At 53.2% G+C, this 22,771-nt stretch overlaps 2 protein-coding genes across 3 annotated transcripts; both read left to right on the top strand.

Moving 5' to 3' along the window:
* The first annotated feature begins 12,199 nt into the window (after positions 1-12,199).
* Positions 12,200-18,330, top strand: LOC141749070 (zona pellucida sperm-binding protein 3-like). Its single transcript, XM_074602145.1, is given in 7 exon segments — positions 12,200-12,430; positions 13,196-13,314; positions 13,378-13,389; positions 13,391-13,455; positions 13,692-13,834; positions 14,426-14,573; positions 18,233-18,330. Coding segments are annotated over 7 exon segments (816 nt in total).
* Positions 18,331-19,337: 1,007 nt separating this feature from the next.
* LOC141748410 (zona pellucida sperm-binding protein 3-like) lies at positions 19,338-21,986 on the top strand. Of its 2 annotated transcripts, none has more exons than XM_074600409.1 (9): positions 19,338-19,729; positions 20,225-20,343; positions 20,433-20,536; positions 20,747-20,924; positions 21,010-21,130; positions 21,218-21,309; positions 21,461-21,597; positions 21,674-21,757; positions 21,838-21,986. In XM_074600409.1, the coding sequence occupies exons 1-9, from the start codon at positions 19,379-19,381 to the stop codon at positions 21,960-21,962; spliced, it is 1,311 nt and encodes a 436-aa protein (XP_074456510.1). In that variant the 5' UTR covers positions 19,338-19,378; the 3' UTR covers positions 21,963-21,986. The 2 variants fall into 2 exon arrangements, with proteins under 2 accessions (XP_074456510.1, XP_074456509.1); XM_074600408.1 differs by having other exon boundaries at positions 21,674-21,763.
* Positions 21,987-22,771: the final 785 nt, after the last annotated feature.

Genomic DNA, 22,771 nt, shown 5'->3' with positions numbered 1-22,771 from the left:
AGGAGAGCCAGGGGCATCATGCCAGAAATGAGGACGTGTTGCCAGGTGACCCCAGAGCAGCAGAGACCATCTGGGCAAGCAGAGCATTTGCTTTGGGCAGGGACAAACCCATGTGGTCAAGCTCATTTGTCTGTGCTCCGGGGGCAAAGGACATCTCCATCCCTGACCGTGCAGGGCCGCTCTCACTGGCCTCCTCTTTGCACGCTTGGATCTCCACCTCCACCCCTGCAAAGAGGAAGAAAGTCCAAAATGCAAATATCCTGATGTCACTGGTGAAGGTGATGAAGGTTGAAGACGACAACAAGGGGTGGAACCAGATGGTGCCGCAGCAGACAAGCTGCTCGGACCAGCCTGGGACTGGCTGTTTGGTGTCCCCCATCACTCTCCACAAGGAGGACAGCCTGCTGGAAGACACGCCAGATGGCAACGGTGGGCTGCACAACTCAGGTAAGCGGTGTCTAGAGCAGTGAAGCCACAGGTAGACTTTACAGGGTGTAAGCATCGAGGCAGGGCAGTTTGCAGCGTCTCCGTATACCTTCCAGGTGGATAGTTATGTCCCAGTGCTTTGTCTTGTTCAAAGACAAGGTATTTGTTGGAGATTGATGGAGAACCAGACATTGTTCCTTCAGCTGCTTGCAAACTCTTAGGCTACGTGACGCTGCATTTTGGTCCTCTCTCCCCCGTAGGATCTTGCCCAGTGTGTGTACTCTGTGTCTGTGGCTTGAGGGGAAATCAGTCCTTTTTCAGGTGGACGCTGAGGGCAGGATTGCTCTTTGCCTCCTCCCCACCCACCTTGCTGGTTGTCCAGGGTCACCTCTCAGCACGGTTGGTGATGCTGATCTGGGAACCACTGGTCCTGGCACTCAGTGCAGGGGTGGACAGCCCCACATCCGAAAGGTGACACATCTTTCCTACCTTGGCAGATAGCGATGTCCACTCGGACAGCTTTGAGGAGGGCAGCACTAAATGAGGAGTTGATGGTGAGTGCAGCTAAAGGCATTCAGTTCTTGGCTCTGCATCGCTCAGTGTTTAAGGCTGGACCACTTGGTGGTTCCAGACCTTCAGGACCATCCCATAATCCCCCTTAGAGCCTGGCAAGGAACTTGTGAAATCCTTCCTGAGTGCCAACATAAATCCCCTCTAGCTCTCCTCCATTTCTGGGGGAAGTGGGCTGCCCAGCAGCTTGGAGACCTTGGTAGATACCATCTTGGTGATGCCAAGGTGTTGGACAGCCAAAATGAAGGCCAGCAAGAAGAGACAGTCCAAAATCTCACCTCCTCTTTGATGGTATGGACGGATGGGGTTTTGTTGTTTCTTTGCATCACCGAGCAGTTCCCATGACAGCCTGCATGGCCAAAAGCTGGTGACCAGCTCTTTAGAAGAGGTTTTAGAAATGGGCAGCTTCCCTTCCCTTCCCTGCCTGCTGCTTTCTGGCTTAGGCCCTTAGCCCACAGCCAGAGGGGAGATGTTGGGTAGCCCCAACTTTTCTGTCACTTTTGAGCAGAAAGCCAGTTGGGAAGGATCCAAGTGAGCCATCCCATGTGGACGTGCATGGAGTAAGCATGTGACTTTGTTTTGCAGTGCAGGAGGAGGCAAGTCTTTATGACCAACCAGAGGGGCTTAATACACCCTAAGTCCTCTAGCAGGCAGTTTGAGTAGATCCCTGAGCTTTGGTAGACCCAAGACACATGAGTGCCCATAGCTGCTGCCCTGGTTCTTCCTGTGACATTTATTAAAAGCAAATTGTGTGCTCTTCCAGGACTCCAGTCTGCTAGATGACCTCAGCAACATCCTCAATGAGAGCACTGGTGAAGACTATCAGGGCCTTCCTGTAAGCAGCCAGAACACACTGGACATGAGAGACAAGGATCTCTGGTCACCTTTGACATGAAGATTTGGAGTAAGTGGGGAGGTCCCGTGTTGCAGCCAGCTCAGATCCCCACATCTGTCAATGTCTCTTTTTTTTTTTGGAGGGGAGAAGTTCAGGCAGGTCCACCATGGCCTTGGCTGTGTAATGGAAAGAATAATGTCTTGAGCTCCCAGGAGGCCTTGCCTTTGAGTTTCAGGACATCTGGAGGAACGTGGAGCTTGTAAGGCCATGGGGAGATTTCTCTGAGATTGCTCAATCAGTTAACCAGCCCTTGTGCCGTTGTGTCAGCATGGGCTCCTCTGCTTCTCCTTCCCGTGGGCCAGTCTCTTGGGTGAGGTGGATTTTACTTTTCAAGCCCTTCTCCTTAGTCCACCCTCAAAAAACTGTAAAAGCCCTCATGTTCCTCATGGGAGGAATGATCCCACTGCAAGAGGGTTAGTATTGATGGGAAGGACGTTCCTGAAGGACATTGGAGTGTTGGAAGCTTGGAAGCTGAGGGGGGTGTGACTAAATGGTAGAAATAAGTGAAATGATGGATCAGTTCCCCCACTGCTATCGATGGTGGAAGCTGTTGGAGACTGAGCAACTCAATCAATGTTTTATTTTCCTACTGAATAAGAGACTAATTCTGCCTTTCTTCCTCCCCCCTCTTCTCTGGAAAATGACAGCGTCTGGATGACAGCGGTAGATGGAGAGAAAATACTCCCAGTCCCAATTCAGCCAGCGAAATATTTGTCCAGCGTGATGGCCAAAAATAGAGTCTACAAAATCGGTCTGAGGAATCTCAGGAATTATTAGGGGACTGGAATGTCTCTTTTATGAAGAAAGGCTGAGGGATTTGTGTCTTTTTAGTCTGGAAAAAGACGGCTGAGGGGGGACCTTATCAACACTTATAAATACGTAAAGGGTGGGTGTTGGGAGGATGGGGCCAGGCTCTTTTCAGTGGTGCCCGGGGACAGGACAAGAGGTAACAGACACAAACTTGAGCATAGGAAGTTCCACCTAAACATGAGGAGGAACTTCTTTCCTGTGAGGGTGGCAGAGCCCTGGCACAGGCTGCCCAGAGATGTAGGAATGTGTCTGAGAGAAAATGGCCATGTGAGCCAGCCTCCCTGCTGTGAGAGATTAGATTAAGGGCAAAACAGGTGGTAGAAGATGGAATTAGTACATGGGCAAAACGGGAACTGAGAAGGTAGAAAACATGTTGTGCTAATGACTAAGCAATTTACTATGTGAATTCTTGTAACCAATCTGATGTGTGAATGAACTGCATGGACGGCGCATGGACAGTGTAACTAGCTAATCAGAAATAAGCAAATGGCAAGTACGGCTACAACACAGGGTATAAAAGATGATGATCTGTGCTTAATAAACGGCTTCTGTTGATTCACATTGGATCGTCTGGAGTCCAGTTATTTCTCCTCAGATGGTGACCCCGACGTGATACTGATCGGTGCTTGGCTTGAGCAGCGGAACGCGAGGGGCGGAAGACCCAGAAGGAGATCCACCGGCTGGAGGACGGCTCAGCTGGACTGAGACCAGGCGTTTTGGGCGGCAGTCCGGAATAAACAGACGACGTGGCCACGGACACCCAGAGAGAGGTGAGCAGCCGGGGCAGGAGATGGGGCAGCAAGTAACAAAAGAAGAAGGGGCTATGTTAAAACTTCCCCTGCATATCCTCTCTAAGAGAGGGGTGAAATATGATGGGCGTATGCTCCGAAGGCTGTTAACCTGGTGGAGAGAGAACGGATTCGCACCAGAGCCCCAGACAGCTTTTAAACCAGAAATATGGGAGGCTGTTGGGGAAAAACTGTGGGAAGTGATAAGTAACGGAGATAAAGAGGCATCACCGTTAGCGATGACATGGTGGTTGGTGTATTCAACCTTACAAGATATAAAAGCAGAGCGAGCTGCAACGTCCGGGGCTTTTGCAGCATTACAACCCACAGGGGGAGGATCGAACAGACCGGGTCCGAAGGTTTGGGATGATCCCCTGCCGATCCCCTCTGCTCCACCTGAGGAAGTTCCAGAGAAAGAAGAACCGATGGAGGAGGACGTTCCCTGGCCAGTACCACCACCCTCAGAAGCGAGACCAACGGCACCTCCACCAGAATGGTACAACCCTAGAACTGGGCTTTACGAAGGTCAACCTAAGTCTCCACGGCAACATGTTGATGTGCGCCCCAGACAACCTTTTGATCCATCATTGTACCCACCGCTTCCACCGTCACCTCCCTCTCCTGCTAAACAAGAACTGCCGCAAGGCGCATGCATGGAGGCAAAAATGCTGCAACAGAAATTGGAACAGCTAGAGAGAGAACGACAGGATCGATGGAAACTAGAGGAGGAGCAAACGATACGAAATATGGAGAGGCAACTGAGGGGTGAAAGCGGGGGGGCTTGGGGTGGCGGTAACGGGAACGTGGGAGGAGAGTTGGGGGGTGCAACTGCAGGCTCAGGGGAGCCGCCGGATACACTTGTGCATTGGGGTGGCGGTAACGGGAACGCGGGAGGAGAGTTGGGGGGTGTGACTGCGGGCTCAGGGGAGCCGCCGGACATGCAAGTGCATTGGGGTGGTGGTAACGGGAACGCGGGAGGAGAGTTGGGGGTTGTGACCACGGGCTCAGGGGAGCCGCCAGATCCGCAATTGCATTGGAAAGGGATTATTCAAAATGCCTTGATAGAGGGTATAATGTTACCAACAGCATTTCCGGTGATACTGGGGGGAACTACCGGAGGTCGAAAGAATCCCAGTAGATGGGAGGGTCTTCCTTGGCCGATCGTAAAGGAAGCAAGAAAATTGGTGCATGACTTTGGTCTTAATTCTCCCTACACTCAGTGGTTTCTTAACAATATTTTCACTACTAATATTATGACTCCTTTTGATAGCCGGACACTGATGTCCATTATCCTCACACCGATGCAAGAACTAATGTGGAGATCAAGGTGGGAGGATGGTGTACAACGTGCGATTGTAGCGAATTTGAGTAGAGCAGAGGGGGATCCGTTACGGTTGGCGACTATGGAGATGTTGTCAGGAACAGGTCCTTTCGCTGATGCTCAGCTACAAGTGCGGCTAGATGTCGCTATCTTACAACAGTCTGCAGAGTTGGCGCGCGAAGCACTGAGGACCTTGCCAGAGGATGGCAAGGTCACTCCCCCATATACGATGATAAAACAGGGCCCCAGCGAGGGATATATGCAGTTTCTTGATAGACTAAGGAATGTGTTAGACTGGGGAGAACTGCCAGTGGCAGCCAAAGAGGCGGTTTTTCAATCATTGGCCGTAGAGAATGCTAATTCAGCCTGTAAGCGTATCTTGCAAGCTTTGCCTTGACACGCCACCATTACCGACATGATAGAGGCATGCTCTAGGGTAGGAACACCTGAAGAACAGGCAGGATTTTTGGCGTCCGCTTTTGCCGCGGCTGTCAAGCCCTTGATTAATAATCGTAATTTGGGACCGAAATGCTTTAAGTGTGGGAAGGTTGGTCATCTGAAGATACAGTGTAGAGCGGGAAAGCAGAGGGGAGAGACAGATATGACGCCTGTTAGGAGCGGAGGAACAGGAGGATTTATGGGCACATGTAATTGGTGTCAGAAATTTGGACATAGAGCATCTGAATGCCGCTCAAAATTTCGTAAGAATGGCATACCATTGGGAAACGGGCTGATGAGCGCGGGGGGGCCCGAGCACGATGACACAAAACAGGCCTCAGGGTCAGGGTGCTTGGGTAGTGCAGCCTCTGCCACCACAGGAAGCGCCGGAGTGGACGTGGCAACAATAAAGGAGGTTACCCTTACAGACTCCCAAGTGCAGTGCATTCCTACTGATATGAAAGGGCCACTGGCGTATGGACTGAATGCACTATTATTAGGACGATCTTCCATTACCAGACGGGGTTTGTTTGTGTTACCTGGGGTAATAGATGCTGATCATACGGGTCCAATTAAAATGATGGTATGGACACCCACTCCACCTGTGCATATCCCAGCGGGTACTCGCATTGGACAACTAGTGCCATTTAAGGCTGCCGCTCCGACGGCTGGAAATCAGATAACGGGGAATGAAGGTTTTGGCTCAACAGGTAATGCAGATATATATTTAGCCCTTGAAATCAGTAAAACAAAGCCCTTGCAGCGAGTTGCCCTAAGAGCACCAGGGGGTCAAAAATGTGTGCTTGATATGCTTGTAGACACCGGCGCTGATGTGACTATTATCAGTCAAGGGTGTTGGCCACCCTCTTGGCCCCTAGAACACCCAGCTATATCCATAATGGAGGTCGGAGGAACTCAGACGACAAAAATAAGCAAAGAGGTGATTCAATGCCAAATGCCTGATGGTGGAGTTTGCTCAATTCGACCGTATGTGACAGTAGCACCGGTATGCCTGCTCGGCCGGGATGCTTTAAGTCAACTGGGCACTCATTTAACGACTGGGGGGACGGATTTTCCGGGGCGGCCATTGGGGAAGGGCGACCTATTTTGAAATTGAAGTGGAAAACAAATGACCCGGTGTGGGTGGACCAATGGCCGCTCAATTCGGAAAAAATCGCCCACATTAAGCAATTAGTACAGGAACAGTTAGAGAAGGGACATATAGAACCAACAACCAGCCCCTGGAATACACCTATTTTTACCATCCCAAAAAAGAGTGGCAAATGGCGGTTCCTGCACGATTTACGAAAAATTAATGAGGCTATGGAGGACATGGGTGCTTTACAGCCAGGTTTGCCATCCCCTATCATGATCCCTAAAGGGTGGGAGATTCTGATAATAGATCTGAAGGACTGCTTTTTTACAATATCCTTGCACCCCGATGACTATCCGAAATTTGCTTTTTCCGTGCCAACAACAAATAAGAATGGGCCTATGTGCAGGTATCATTGGGTAGTGTTGCCACAAGGAATGAAAAATTCACCCACCTTGTGCCAGATGTACGTAGCATGGGCTTTGGCACCAGTGCGGAAAAAACACCCTGAGTGGATAATTTATCATTATATGGATGACATCTTGATAGCTGGACAACAATTAGAGTGTGACAAGGCTATTGAGGAGCTGCAGCAGGTATTAGGGAAAGCAGGGTTACAAATTGCACCAGAAAAGGTTCAAAAAGAACCACCCTGGAAATATTTAGGATGGGAAATATCTAAAACTACAGTTAGGCCACAGAAGTTAGAGATTAGAACACACATTTCGACGCTGAATGATGTTCAAAAACTCTTAGGAGATCTAAACTGGGTTCGTACATTGTGTGGCCTTATGAATGAAGACTTAGCACCTCTCATGCGTTTGTTGCAAGGAAGCGGTGGTGTTGATGCCCCTAGACAGTTATCTTTGGACACGCAGAAGGCGATGCAGATGGTCAGTGATAAGGTCATCAACGCCTACGCGCATCGATGGGACCCTGATCATTTGATAGGTTTATTAATTATAAATCATGACGAACATCCTTTCGCTTTAGTAATGCAATGGGTACAGGAAAGGGACCCGCTACGAATTCTGGAGTGGATTTTTTTATCTCTCCAACCAAAGCATACGGTTATCCCGAGGATAGAGGCGATGGCGCAACTTGTGATTAAGGGGCGTCAGAGGATCGTTGAGATATCCGGTCAGGAACCTGAGTATGTGGTAATTCCTTTAGTAGCTGAATACTTGCCGTGGGCCTTACGACACTCTATGGCGTTGCAGATTGCGCTTTTGAACTATGCTGGGACAGTTAAGGTACATTTGCCTCCGCACAAGTTTTTTAGTGTGTTACAAGTAGGACACATTGAGGAAATTCCTGCGTTGTCTCAACGACCTGTCCGAGGGCCGACAATCTTTACAGATGCCGGGGGGAAGACACAGAAAGCAGCAATAACATGGTACATGGACAATAAATGGCATGATATTGTGATCACGGACTGTAAAGGGTCCACAAAAAAGCTAGAATTACATGCTGTACTAGAAGCGTTTCGCAGGTGGACAAAGGGAGGTATTAATATCGTATGACTCCTTATATGTGGTTGGAATTGTTCAACGAACGGAGCGTGCTTTGCTGAAGGAGGTCAGAGATGAGCAGCTGTTCACCCTGCTCCATGAATTGTTGCTCCTACTCAATGAACGGCACGATCCTCATTTCATCACCCATATTCGCAGCCATTCGGGGCTCCCAGAAGGTTTAGCTGAGGGCAATAGATGAGCCGATAAACTTGTGGCTCCTGCATGGGCCGCACCACCTCCAGATAAGTTTGCACAGGCACGGGCATCTCATACATTCTTCCATCAATCTGCACGAATGCTGCGCAGACGGTTCGGGATCTCGGAGTCTGATGCCCGAGGTATAGTGCAAACGTGTGCTGATTGTCAACCATTTATACCTAACTTCAACCCAGGCGTCAGTCCCCGAGGGCATGGACCTTTGGAGTTCTGTCAGACTGATGTAACCCATGTGTCAGAATTTGGAAAACTGAAATTTATACACCTGAGTGTAGACTGTTAGTCAACTGCAATTTGGGCAACTGCGCAGACTGGTGAGTCTAGTAAACATGTACAAAACATTTGTGATCCGCGTTTGCGGCCTTAGGTGTACTGCATGTGATAAAGACTGATAATGGCCCAGGGTATGTAGCCCGTTCAACAGAGGTATTTCTACAGCTGTGGGGCATTACACATGTGACTGGCACACCACATTCTCCGACGGGTCAAGCCGTAGTGGAACACATGAACCAGTCTTTAAAAAATTTGCTTCAAAAACAAAAAGGGGGAGAGCAAGGGCTGAGTCCTGTAGATGACTGAACAAGGCTGTTTACATCCTGAACTTCCTACGCCTTCCTCAACACTGCCTTGTACCTCCAATCGTGCGGCACAGCACAGGCCTGCAGAGAGACCTGGGAGATTTTAGGTAGGAAAATGGCATGGTAGCAGTTAAAAACAGTGTGACGGGGAAGTGGGAAGGACCGTGTAGACTATTAACCTGGGGTCGAGGATATGCCTGTGTCGTTACAGATGCCGGAACCAGATGGGTACCAGCCAAGTGGATAAAGCCCTGGTTTGAGCAGACGGATTCGAATGAGTTACCCCACAGTACCAACAACGACGATGAGGGCTGAAGAAGTGCAGTGCCCTAGGTGTGGAACTGTGACCCATAGATCCTTGTGCCTTGTGAGGATTGTTGAGGCCGGTGGTGGTTTGAAAGACCACGTGCTGCGGCCCGGTGTGCTGTGTGTTTTAAATCCGGTGTGCTGTGTATTTTAATTCTAGTGTGCTGTGTATTTTAATAAGGAATTAGGTAAAGTGACGGGGTATGCTGTCTGTTTTAAATCCGGTGTGCTGTGTATTTTAAATCCGGTGTGCTGTGTGTTTTTAATCCGGTGTGCTGTGTATTTTAATTCCGGTGTGCTGTGTGTTTTAATAAGGAGTTAAGTAAGGTGACAGTGTGTGCTGTGTGTTTTAAATCCGGTGTGCTGTGTGTTTTAATTCTAGTATTTTAATTCCGGTGTGCTATGTGTTTTAATAAGGAATTAAGTAAGGTGACGGGTTTAATTCATTTAGCTATTGCAATAGAGTACAGAGTCATGTTCACCTCAACATGAGCTGGTTAAGCGACAGGAGATTAGGGAAGTCTACCATTCACAAGGATTGGTCAGGGTGTGGCATACAGTGCTGTTACACAGTGCTACTGCCAGAGGTTTGGTCGGTTCTGGAGGACTAGTGGGAACAGGTAGTACGTCACTGTAGCAACAGGTTCGGTCATCTACAGCGCAGAAAGAAGGGCAAGGGTACTGATATTTGAAGGTGCCACTGGGAATTAGTGTCGGGCTTATCCTTGTGATTGGAAGTTGCAGCTGAGCACAAAATTGAGAACCCTTGGTATTTCGGCTTCTTTTAATACAGCAGGATTCAATTCAGTTTACCCAACATTTAACACAACGCTAGTGAACTTTTGTGGAGACACCGCAGGGGTGATGACTGATTTTTGCTGTTGGCTCAGGGTCATGGATGTGAAGATTTTGAAGGTATGTGTTGTATGAACTTTTCTGACCACTCATCATCCATTCATAAGCAGTTACGGGATCTGAAGGATAACATGTCCAAATTAAAAGTGGTCAAAAATGGTTTCGATGATTGGTTAAGCTCATGGGGTATAAGGGGATGGTTATCAGAGTTACTAAAACAAGGGCTCATGCTATTGTTGGTTATATTATTATTGATTATGGTAGCCTCATGTGTTCTCCGCAAAGTGACTGACATGGTAGAAAATGCCATGCATAAGGTCTGGCTGGCTCAAGAAGAAAAAGGGGGTATTGTAGGAATGTATCTGAGAGAAAAAGGCCATGTGAGCCAGCCTCCCTACTGTGAGAGATTAGATTAAGGGCAAAACAGGTGGTAGAAGATGGAATTAGTACATGGGCAAAACGGGAACTGAGAAGGTAGAAAACATGTTGTGCTAATGACTACGCAATTTACTATGTGAATTCTTGTAACCAATCTGATGTGTGAATGAACTGCACGGACAGCGCGTGGACAGTGTAACTAGCTAATCAGAAATAAGCAAGTGGCAAGTACGGCTACAACACAGGGTATAAAAGATGATGATCTGTGCTTAATAAATGGCTTCTGTTGATTCACATTGGATCGTCTGGAGTCCAGTTATTTCTCCTCACAGAGAGGTGGTGGAGTCTCTGTCTCTGGAGACATTCCAAACCCACCTGGACCTGTTCCTGTGCCACCTGCTCTGGGTGACACTGCTCTGGCAGGGGGTTGGACTGGATGATCTCCCGAGGTCCCTTCCCACCCCTACCATTCTGTGATCTGCTGTGCCACCTCAACACTGTCCACAGTCATTTCCCTTCAGATGGTGCAGCTATCCAGTTTGGATTGTGCCAAAAGAGCCCGATTCAGCCACGACTATCTCCTGAAACTCGTGGCCATCTCACCTGGTCCTCACCTGCCTGTGCCAGCAAAGCAATGAGCTGCCCCAACCCCAGTGTTCACCCAGAGGCAGGGGCAAAGCGAACATCCTTGTGCTGTCCCTAAAAACCCGTACAAGGGCTCCTGTTCAATGCTGTGCTCCTCGCTGGTGTCACTTCAATACACAAAGTGCTTTTCGTCCTGATTTATAGCCTCTAAGCAGGCACGAGGAAGCTTGCCCGGTGATTCTGCCCAGGGATGGACTGCCCAGACACCGCGGGGACTGTTTTGCCCCAGGTCTAATAATTCTAATAATTATTAGCAATAATTATTGTTTCTAATACCGAACAGCTCTAATATTATTCCTGATAAGGATTATTCTATTCATTATTTTAGTACCACTCGTTTCAATGCCCGTCCTGCCCAGGAAGCTGGTGGCTCCAGGGGACAAGTCTGTTCAGGAAACAGTTAAACAGCCACGTGTGCACAAGCGTTTTCCTCCCTTTTGCTAAAATCCGGAGAGGCACAAGGAAACACAAGGAAATACTGGTGGCTGCGTTGGTGTGGACGCCACCGTGTGGAGCCTGGTCCCACAGGAGCAGGGATGCGGTTCAGGGCAACCGATGGGGATCTCCTCCACTACCCCACCCCCTGGCCTTTTCCTTTTATTCTTCCACTTGATTCAAGTTCAAATTTCCCCTTCTTCCTCCAAAAAATCAACCTTTGCTTGGTAGTGAAGAGCCAGCCATGAGTCACTCATGTCTTGGAAATCCCCAATTGCCCATGACATGAGCAGCTGCTCCATGAGGATCGTCACAGCCTTGAAGGAGCTGGGGACAGGGACAAGTGTGGACATGTGAAGAGGGGGTTTGCTTTGGGAAAGTGTCACACCCCACGCCATCCCCCAGCGAACCCGCTGCAGAAGGGCCCTGTGATCTGGAGGTGGGACATAGGGTTTGGAGGTAGGACTCATGGTTTGGAAGCGGGACACATCTCTCTGGATCTTACAGAGCTGGTTCTTACCAAAAAAAGGGGGGCAAAACCTGCAGTTGGCTGCACAGCAAACTCAACATCTCTCCTGTGGGCAAGGGACCTAATCCAGCACCTCATTAACTCATTAGAGCTGGCCACAATGGGTTCCCCAGGAAACTGGGTGCTCTCAGCTATGTGAGTGGTCAGCATCACCTGGGGTGGGGGTGGCTGTGGGAGATGTGAGCTATAAAAGGTCCCTGGGCAGCAGTTGTTCCTTGTACTGGACCCTGGTAGACAAGAGGGGGCCTGGAAGCAGCCTGGGGTTGGCTCTTTTTGGCTGGGTTTTTGGGGAGGTGGTTACTTACAATCACTGGGGCTTCCTTAGAGGGGAGGCAGAGCTATGAAGGGGATCCTTCCTTGGGGAAGCCGTGTGCCTTCTCCCAGCCCTCTCCCTGGGCATGGATGGATGTCTCCCAGCTCCAGGCTGCTGCCCCTCTGCGCTCTGTGGCCATGCAGCGCCAGGAGGCGCAGGTGGTGATCATGGTGCACAGGGACCTCTTTGGTACAGGACACCTGGTCAAGCTTGCGGCCCTGACCCTGGGCCTGGCTGCCTGCTTGCCTGCAATCTGGATTGCTGCTGAGACCATGGTGACCTTCATGGCTGGACTGCATGAGCGTGGCAGCACCCTCAGGGTAAGGCTGTGGAGGGGCTGGAGGCCTGGGGTGGGGCGTCTACCTCTTGGCTTGCACCTTGGTGGCTTGGGCTGGGTTGTGTGAGTAGGGAAGGGAGTGCAAGAGGCAGAGAAACTAGAGTTTTCCTGATGAAGACAGAGGTATCTACATCTCCCAGGGCTATTTAGGCTATTGCTGCCACCTCCAGGGTGGAGCCCAGATAACCTGGTGCTGGGAGCCACTGCAGCAAGCCAGCAGTGGATGCTTACCTCAGGAGGCATCATCAGTAGCTTGAAGCTACTTTACAGAAAACTTAAATTTGAAGTGGTCTCACTCCCCTGGGAGAGCCTTGGGGCCACCAGGGTGGGCAGGTACCCCTCCCCCCCCCCCCCCCATACTCCACCTAGCAGACACCTTCATTAAATCTGCCCTGAGCAGAAGTCGTCCTCCACTATCCTAGGGGACAGACCTTCCTTACTGTTGTTCTGGGGCATGGAAACTAGGGGGGGAAAAAAAAAAAAGTTAAGAATCAGTTTGAGCACCTCTGCATTCAGCTCCGCTGATGAGCAGCGGCTTTCCTGGGACAGGCTGGAGCAGCTTCCCAGCCCAGAGCATCCCCGCAGCAGGATGAGTGCCACTTATCTGCCTCCAGCACAAATGCTACTGGCGGCTGACCAAGGGAAATATCTCGGCACTGAGTCTCCAGGCTTAAATGTGTTGCTCTGTGCATGTGGCCAATGAACAGGGCTCTTAATTACTCGATAATGTGTTTTGTCTTTTCCCCAGGTGACCCCTGATGCTCAAGTCTACAACACGAGCTTAAATTACAACCCAGTTCTTACTGGCAATGCTGTCGTGGTCTGCACCAGCCCTGCTGTGGTTCCTATGGAGTGCCACTACCCAAGGTGAGCACCGAGCAAGCCCTTGTGCTGCCACAGAGCCTTTAACCATGAGCATCCCTTCCCCAGGAGGGACAACGTGAGTCAAGCCTATATGGGTGCCTTTCCGTTCCACCCTGTCCTTTGAGGAGGAGCTGCCCTCCTACTGTCCATGAGGCACAGGGAGGTTTTGGGTGAGGGTCTCCTCTGGTGCTGGGCACCCTGAGACGGCCATGCTTCCACTAGATGGCACAGCTGGTGCTGGTATCACCCCAGTGCTCCTGGGGTCTGGCGCAGTTTTGGTGAGTACCCAAGGCCTTGTGCCCGTTGGGGTTTCCTTGGGTGGAAGCAGTGAGCCACAAGCTGGCTTCCCGTTCATGATGCCTGGTGACCTCTCCTTCCAGATGACTGGAGTTCTGAGAGAGTCTCCACCATACTTCAACTGGGAGAGGCCCTCCACTTCCAAGCTGGTGTCAACACAGAGAACCATGCACCTCTGAGGACAACTACGTGGCCACCCAAACCCCAGTTTGAGCTCTTCTCCCCAGTATGCTTTCATTGACTTCAGCGGGTAAGAGCTGGCTGTGCCCTTATTTAGAGGTGCCTTTCTGCAGGTTATGGATGTCTGATGGTGGAATCCTGCTGGCCTTTGCTTTTGTGCTGAGGTGCCCGGCGGATGGGCAACTGGATGAAGCCAGATGTGTTTCAGTTTGCAAGTAGATGTATTCAAGTTTTGCAGGAGGCTCCAGCAGTCTGGTAAATCCTCCCTAAAGCAAGTGAACTCCCTTGTCTTGAGTGGGATACAACCTCGGTCCATTAAGAAAGTTAATGTGGTTTGTCTAGAATTACATTCCCAAGGCAACTGCCTCATAGCAACATATGACTGACATCACCCTGTAATCTGGATCACGGCCCTCTGAGCCAAGGATCTTCCTTGGAGACCAGTTCTGATACTGGTCAAGAAAAGCTCTTCTGATGGGCTTCAATAGCTGAACCCTTAAGTGGCTTGAAGGAAGGAGGGTGGGGTTGAGCTGCCCTGGGGAGATGGTGGTCCCATTGACGACCAACTTCATGGTGCATGGGAAAGCTGTAAAGGCAAATGACAGCCTAACCCCTCTTCTCTGTCTGGTGTCCCCAGATCTATATCACCTGCCACCTGAAGGTCTCCCTGGCTGACCAAGCTCCTGACCCTCTGAACAAGGCTTGCTCCTTCAACAAAGCCAGCAACCTGCAAGTAGCTGGAACAGCAGCTTGCCCAAAGGTGAAGAACTTGGGTCTCTCATCTGGTGTGTCACCTTCCCGGAAAGTGGGGTTGGCCACCTGGCCAGGAGGGTTTGGCCTCTCCTAGGAGACACCAAAGCATGTGAGGGACTCCTACCATAGGGTGGGCTGCTCACCAGGCTCTCTTCTAGATGGGTTCCTGTGGTAGCCACCTGGGATGTCTGCTCCTGCTATGAGATGAGGAGCTGTGGCTTGGCCAGGCACTCCAGGAGGCTCCACGCTCCCTTACCAATGGCAAGGAGGACATGTCTGGAGAGAAGTGGCCTCTCAGCATGATAAGGTCTCAGCATGCCTCTTGGGCTTTGTCACCATCGTGGCAACTTGCTCAGAGCTGGGTGTCTGGAGCTGCCTTGCTACCTGTTGGCTCCTCAGTGCTGATCCAAGGCTTGGGAGAGTTAGGTGTTCAAACAAGTTTGTGAGTGCTCAAAGGTCCTTCCTTCCAGATCTCTTGGTGAGAGAAGCAGATGATGTGGTTGGACCTCTCCTACCCACAGCTGGCAGGATCACCAAGTCAGGAGGATGCAAACCCAGGGAAGGGGGATGGTTTGTGTGGCTCTGGCCATAACCACCTCCTTACTGGTACCTTCCTAGATGCAGGTCTCTTGTGGATGGTATTGGGGCTGGCTGTAGTTGCTGGTTTGGTCCTCCTAATCCTTGCTGCTCTAGGAGCTCTGACTGTTTGCTGGAAACCCAGCAACACCATTTAAGTCACTAGTTTCAACTTTTACAGTCTGTCTGATTAGAAAAAATATAATAAACTTAAGGACTGAGAGGCTTGGTGGGGAGAGTGGAGAAATCTTCCTGGAGCCTCAGCTAATTAAACCTTCATGCTAATTTTAACTTTGCTTTTTTGCCTCCCTAAACCAAATCCAAGTATCTCGGTCTCCTGGAAGCCCTGTCCTCGGCAAAGCTTTGTACAGCCTTACACCCCCACGAGCTTCTCCCAGAGCACCCAGTTGAGAACTAATGCAAAAAAGAATCTCCAGCCAGATGGAGAACTTGTCCATCTTGTCTGTAGAAGCATGGAGTTGTGTTTAGCCTCGAAGCACTTTACATTTCTGTGGAGCTACTCGGGTCAGCTCTGTACCACTAATTCCTCGCTCAATAAGTCAAGGGTTTAATAAAACTTGGACGGCTTTCGTCCTGCCTGAAGCTGTTTCTGGGAGAGAAATCGAGCTATGCTGGATGAGGAAGGGAGCGCAACTCGAGGGTCGGTGGGTTGGGCTCTTCCTGGGACAGACGGAGGCAGGAATTCCAGTCCCTGCCTCAAGGACTGTTTATGCATAGTTACGTGTAGGGAGCCTTGGCTGAAACATATAAACAGTCCTTGGGGCAGGGACTGGAATTTCTGCCCCAACTTCCCCCCACCCTGAAATGGGGCTTTCTGACATGCCTGAGTCACACTTGCTTTTTTTTATTTTTTTTCATCCCATTGCTATGAAACTTGGGCTCTTCTGCTCAGCAGAGCAGCCATAATGGCAAGAGGTTCCTGCCCCAAATCTGAGACCTGCTGCTCCCCACCAGCTGGGAGAGGTTCCCACTTCAGCAGGTGGTGGGAACTGGACCAGCTGAACGTCTTGGGATGCAGTGTTTGTTGTCAGAGCAAATTCAGGTGGCTAGGTTCAGGGGGAAAACCGAGACCTGTGAGGAGCTGGGGCTTGCTCGCAGCACGGCCGCTTCTTGAGCTGGTTTTTCAGGGGCCTGGAGGAGTTCTGCAGCTTCTTAGCCTGCTCCAGAGGAGCTTGGGGACCTCTCTTGGCCATGAGGGACAGAAGACAGTGGTGTCTTGCACAGCCTGCTGTGTCATTGGGTGTCATTCAGCACCCTGGAGACCCCCAACTGGGTGCCCATTGATAGATGTCACCTCGTCCTGGGCTCTCATTGGCACAAGGTTCCTAGCTGGAGTTTGGGTCACTTAAACCGCAGTCCCACCCCTTCCCTCCACTGCTCATGGGTCAAAAAGCAAATTAGCCCTCTCCCAAAATTACAAGATTAATTGCGGGTTGGATCAGGGAGCTGTACTGGCTTTGGGTTGGTGTTGTCAGTATGACCTCTTTCCTCATACATATAATTTGACCCTCCCTGGAGGGCTTTGGTCCTTGTCTTGCAGCAAAGTGGGAGTTAGAAGCTTTTAGGGGGGATACTGGGAGAAGTCTTCACCATGCCGTGTGAGCTGGCAGCTTTTGGGGCAGAAAGGAAGGCAGGTGGGCATGGGAACATGGGTGGAAGGGATCTCGGAAGGTCTCCAGTACACCACCAGATGTATCAGCCTTGTGTTGGCCTGACTGAGGCTGGCAACATCCATGGATGGAGATCCCTCCCCTCTGCGTGCCCAGCCCAGGGGTGCACAACCCTCCCGGAGAAGAAATATTTCCTCACCTGAACCTCCCAGACCACAGGTTGTGGCTGCTGACGTGTTAAATCTTCACGCAACTGTTTCCTTCTTGGTCAGCATCTTCTCCAGGAGTCCAATGCCCCAACTGTCCCTTGGCACAGATACTCTGAGCAGGGACTATCTCTCTGGTTTGCTGAGACGTGCAGAGGAGAGTTTTAAATGAAACCCTCATTCTGCATCACTCAGCACGCTGCCCTTTGGCCATTCAACCAAAATACTGTCTCCAGGAAGGAAGACAAATATCAGATAAATCTGGTCTACAAAGAAATTGGGAATGGGGAAAAGCTCTCTAGCTTTCCAGAACAGCTGTCCCCCTCCAGCTCCTGCCCCTTCCTGGGCAGCATCCCCGGCTCTGGTGACGCTCAACAGCAGCACTGACCTTGGTGTGCGATGAGAGGTTTGGTTTTTTACTTAAAACTTTATGTTATAAGGAAATACGAGATGTGCTTAAAAGTCTCCTTTATGCAATGGGGGAAAACCACTGGGTTTGTGCTTGTCCAGCGCCCTGGGACTTTCTGGTCTCTGCCTCCTTCAAGAAAATAAGCTCTTGCTCTTTCCCAACTGTGCTGGCCCATGGCCAATGTTGTATTGTGCTTGGAGTTAAGATGCTGGTCCTGGCCAGGGCTAACCTGGGAGCAGAAATCCCCTTTTTCATAGAGAAACCCGTGAGTCTGGGCATGTTTCTCCACCTGGGATCCACTTCTGCTCATTTGAGCCGCATAAGCACGAGGTGACCCATCAGAGGGATTTATTCTCCCACTGGGATCCAGCCCCGGTACCCGAAGACCTACAAATTAACTCTGGGGCTGGCCCCTGAGCTGTGGCTCTCCGGGATGCGATGGGGTGAGACCAAGCATCTCCCGTGGTCCTTGCAGCCAAGGACCCGGCTGAGCGTCGATGCTCTCCCCCAGGAAGGGGGGCAGCCGCTTATTTACTGATTCAGCATCGCCCGCTGCAGTTATCTCCCTGACGCATGGGGCTCAGCCTGCTGGAATCCCTGGCATTTCTACGCCAGTGCCAGTCTCAAGGTATTTTAAACACGAAGGAAAAGTCCTGGATCCGCCGGCAGCAGCAGAGACGGGGCATCAGCTCCCGGGGTGGGGATGGGTGGGAGGTTTTACACTGGTCCCTAAAGCTTCACACGGGTGGATTTGGGGACGTTGAGTCAGGCACAAGCCAGTCCCAGCTCCAAACACGGTGGGATTTCCTCTAGGAGCAGGCTGGGTGATATCTGTCCCTAAAACTTTCTGTTTCTTTTCATTTTCCCAGAAATAGCTCAGCCGCTCCAGATTAAATGTCCAAACCAGAGGCTGTCCCTAAGGCTTTCCAAGGGCATCCCAAAAGATGGAGCAGGATTTGGGGTATGAAAGGCAGCATCCTTCGTACAGAACCAACAGGATGCTTGCAGAGCCCTGGCAGGGGAAAAGAGTTAAAGGCGCTCAAAAGAAGGGACAGAAACTCCAATAATGAGGCTTGGAAAAATTATAGGGTTTGTTTTTTAAGCAGCTTTCCCCGTTTCCCAGCTGTGAGGAGCTGGGCAATGCCCAGCCCTGCTTGCAGGGGGATGGGATACAAAGCGGGGTGCTGCAGCACGGGGAAGGGAGCGATGGGTGCAGCGAGGCTTGCCGCTGGCTTCTTCTGCCCTGTTCCCTCGAAGGCAACAACACAAACCCAAGCCAAAGAGCTAGGGAAGGGCAGCAGAGATAACAAAGGAAGGTTGCGGCTCTGCAGCCAGTGACCTCACTGCTGAGGCTGGAAGCAGGGGGGGTGTTTGGCCCCTGGCTGAGAACGGCCACACTCGTGTCAGCGGTGAGGGTGCTCCGTCAGCCGTGGCGGGGTCAGTGCTGAGTGAATATCTGGATCCTGGCCCCGCTGGGGAGTGGGGAGATGCTGAAAGCCCCTGTTGGGGCTGTGGCCGGGAGCACGTGGGTTCCCGGCCCCCAAAACGCATCAGCATCTGAGCGGAAAACCAAAATCCCAGGGGACCCCGTGGCGCTGGGCAGGGATGGTCCCCGCCGAGGGGACGGGAAGCACCCGGATTGGGATCCTGGACCCCGCTCCTGTCACCCCCCCAAGCAGCCTTGAAAAGCCCCTTATCACCTTATAACCTAAACAAGCCACTTTGTACCAGTCTCCCCGTCTCCGGCTTCTGCTGAGTTTTATAAACATCTTGCCCAAAGAGGCTGACGAGGATGTTTTCCCTCGCCTTGGGCAGCCCGGGAACGGGGGGTCCCGGCACCCCGGAAACGACTCAGTTGTGCCTCCCCTCACCCCGCACCCACGAGGGCTGGCCTTTGGGTGCCATTGGTCCCCAGATGGGAGCCCAGGGGCGGACGGCTCCTGCTGCTGGGGGGATATAAAGGCTGGAGGAGCAGCCCTGGCGCTCCGTGCCGGGGTTTGCTGGAAGAAGGAGGGATGGGACCGGAAAGCGGCTTTATCCTCGCTCTTCTCTGTTGGGCGGTGGGCGAGGTGGCTGCCTACCCACCCTGGGATTTCTCCTGGGGGGCACGGGCAGAACCCCACGCCTGGTCCTGGGTGGAGGACCCCCAGTCTCGAGCCATCTCGGGCCAGCGGCCAGTGGTGGTGCAGTGCCAGGAGGCTCAGCTCGTGGTGACGGTGCATAGGGACCTCTTCGGCACCGGCCGCTTGGTCAACGTAGCTGACCTGACGCTGGGGCCGGCGGCGTGCAAACATTCCTCGATGAACCCTGCCCACAACACCGTCACCTTCACCGCCGGGCTCCACGAGTGCGGCAGCATCGTGCAGGTAAGACCTTCTCCCTGCCTCAGTCCTTTCCCCAGCCCCGGGATCCCGCCTGGCATCCCTTCACCTCCCGGAGCAGCTCCAGGCTGCGGGACCAAGCGCCGGGCATCCCTCTGGGAACACCCCAGGGGAAGGATGAGCATGTATTTCCCCCAAACCAGAGCATTTTTCCCCAAAGCTGCTTTGCCCTTTCGGCTGGAGACACGCCAATGGCGCAAAGCCCCCACGTCGGACCCATTTTGCTCGTGTTTCAGCCCATTAGGAAGTTTAACTTGCTGAAAACGGAGCAGGGCTCCTTCTCCATCCCCTTTTCCCTGGCTTTTCCCCCCTTTCTTTGGATTTCCCCAGCATTTCCCAGCTGGGAAAGGTCAGATACGCAGCTCAGTGGTTGCAGGAGGTGGGGCAGCCTCTTGTTGCAGATGAAAATATTTGACACGGTTATGATTTCACAGCTATTCAAAATGTATAAACCTGGCTTTTTGATGGTTTTCTGCCCAGATCACACCGGACTCCCTCATTTACCGCACGCTCCTCAACTACGACCCCAGCCCCGCCAGCAACCCCGTCATCATCCGCAGCAACCCTGCCGTTATCCCCATCGAGTGCCACTACCCCAGGTAAGGTCTCTCCATCCTCAGTACTCCCCACCCTGGTCCCCAGGGACCAGCACAGGGCCGGATCCTGATGCAGGGTGGTCCTTGCCCAGGAGGGAGAACGTGAGCAGCAGCGCCATCCGACCCACCTGGGCTCCCTTCAGCTCCACGCTCTCGGCGGAGGAGAGGCTGGTGTTCTCCTTGCGCCTCATGAACGGTAGGTTGGAAGCCATCCTGACCTGCAAACAGGGCTTTTCCGCCCTCTTCCCAGTGTGGAGGAGCTCGAGGACTCAGGACTGGGGAAGCCAACCTACCCCATGGCAAACAACAGCGCTCCTGCTTTTGGGCTGAGCTTTGGCTCTGGTCCTACGGGAGCTTGGAGACAGCCAGAGCCACCCCACTTTGTCACCTCGGCACTGTCTTGCAGAGGACTGGACTGCCGAGAGACCTTTCACTGGTTTCCAACTGGGTGACGTCCTCAACATCCAAGCAGAGGTGGCCACCGAGAGCCACGTGCCGCTGCGGTTGTTTGTGGACAGTTGTGTGGCCGCCCTGAGCCCCAGCACCGACTCCTCACCCCACTACGCCATCATTGACTTCAACGGGTGAGCCCTGGGGATCTGCCGGTGGCAGCGCTGGGGGGGCGCCCACCGGGATGCTGATCCCTCCATCGTCCCTTTCCCACCCCAGGTGCCTGGTTGATGGGAGGTCAGATGACACCAGCTCTGCCTTCATCACCCCTCGGCCCCGGGAGGACATGCTGCGCTTCAGGATCGACGTCTTCAGGTTTGCAGGGGACACTAGGAACCTGGTAAGGCTGTGGTGTCCCCCCCGCCCCAAACCAAGCCGGTGTCCCCCATGAGCGTGTCCCCACCTCTCTCCCCTGCCCTCCCCGCAGATCTACATCACCTGCCACCTAAAGGTGACCCCAGCGGACCAAGCCCCGGACCCCCTGAACAAGGCTTGTTCCTTCAACAAAGCCAGAAACACGTGAGTAGCCACCATGGTGGGGTGGGGCTGGTACCCACCACCATCCTGCATCCCCAGCGTGGCACAGGGATGCGTCATGGACCCAGATTTTGGGGGTGGTGGTGGTGGGACGAATGCTCTGTGGGGTGATGATGCTCCCACCCTGCTACAGCTGGGCACCCGTGGAAGGCACCCGGGACATCTGCAGCTGCTGCGAGATGGGCAACTGCGAGTCCTCCGCATTCTCCCGGAGGCTCAACCCCCTGGACCGATGGCCCAGCCGCCGCTTCCGCCGCCATGATGCCAACGGTAAGGTCCCCATGGGGACACAGGGAACACTCTGGGGTGGTGGGAAGAGCCTACTTCATCACTTCTTCCTCCCCAGGGAAAGAGGCTGAAGCCGACGTAGTCATCGGCCCCGTGCTCCTCTCAAGGGATGCAGGCACTGTGGGAGAGCAGCAGGAGGGAGGTCAGGGTGAGTCCCCACCGGCTGCAGCCATGTGACATGGCCCTGGTGACAAGGTCTAACAGCCCCCCTTGTTTTTGCAGGTGGGGCGACGGCGGTGGCCAGCGTGGGGATGGGGCTGATGTACGTGGCGGTTGGTGTGGGGCTGGCCGGGGCTATGCTGGCCGTCGGCGTGGGGTACAGGAGGTGCACCCGTGCCTCGGCGTGAGCGTGGGGTGAGAAACCAATAAAGCCTGGGAAGGACAAACCGTGTCTGTGCTGCGATGGCACCTTGGGGACATCCATACCTGGGCTGGGTGGCCTGCCAGGGAGGGAGCACCCATCCCCGGTATGTGGCCGTAGGGGTGCTGGAACCTCCCAGTTCCCGGGGGGGGGGGTCCCCCCACATCTCCACCCGGATGTCAGCCCTCCCCTGGGGCTCAGTTTTGGGAGCTGCCCTGCTCATCGGCGACACCGGGGACAGTCCCCCAGAGGAATCCCGGCTGTGTCCTCCCGGCCACCGCTCCTGGGGCGGGGGGGAGGGCAGAGCAGGGTGCGGGGGGGCTCTGGCTCAGCCAGGGAAGGCCCCCAACTCCTTCGGGAGAGCGCGTTCGTGGGGGGGGGGGGACCCTGCTGGAAGGAGACAAGTGACAGCCCCGCAGCCCCCTGCGGCCCCGCCACCCCCTTCCTGCTGTCGTGGCGCTTCTCGGCGCTGCCCCGGCTGCCTTCGGTCCGGTCCTTCTGCCGGTCGGCTGCGGGCCCGTCTCTACGCCCCGCCCCGGGGCGGTGGACGCGCTCCCCTCAGTGTCCCCGCTCCCCTCGGGGCCACCACCCCCAACTCCGTCCCCGCCCCCGAGGTGGCCCGGCACCTGCGGCGGAGGGTCCCGGCGAAGGGGGCCGGGGGATGGAGCGGGGGGAAACCGGCCTGGAGGATCTCGGCGGCGACGGTGAGCGGAAGGGTCCCGGTAGCCCTGCCCCTGCCCCCCTACCGGGCACGGAGCCGGGACCCGAGTGGGGGGTCCCGACCCGAGGGAGGCT

Source organism: Larus michahellis, chromosome 9 (assembly GCF_964199755.1).
Source record: "Larus michahellis chromosome 9, bLarMic1.1, whole genome shotgun sequence".
NCBI lineage: Eukaryota > Metazoa > Chordata > Aves > Charadriiformes > Laridae > Larus > Larus michahellis.
The sequence above is the reverse complement of the archived record's forward strand: the minus strand, read 5'-3'. Positions and strand labels throughout refer to the sequence as shown.

Excerpts from the sequence above, each read along its gene's own strand:
- LOC141748410 (XM_074600408.1), top strand. The coding sequence starts at position 19,379 with ATGGGACCGGAAAGCGGCTTTATCCTCGCTCTTCTCTGTTGGGCGGTG. Across the intron at positions 21,131-21,217 it reads CAGGGGACACTAGGAACCTG|ATCTACATCACCTGCCACCT; the intron begins GTAAGGCTGTGG and ends CCCTCCCCGCAG. Across the intron at positions 21,310-21,460 it reads TTCAACAAAGCCAGAAACAC|CTGGGCACCCGTGGAAGGCA; the intron begins GTGAGTAGCCAC and ends ACCCTGCTACAG.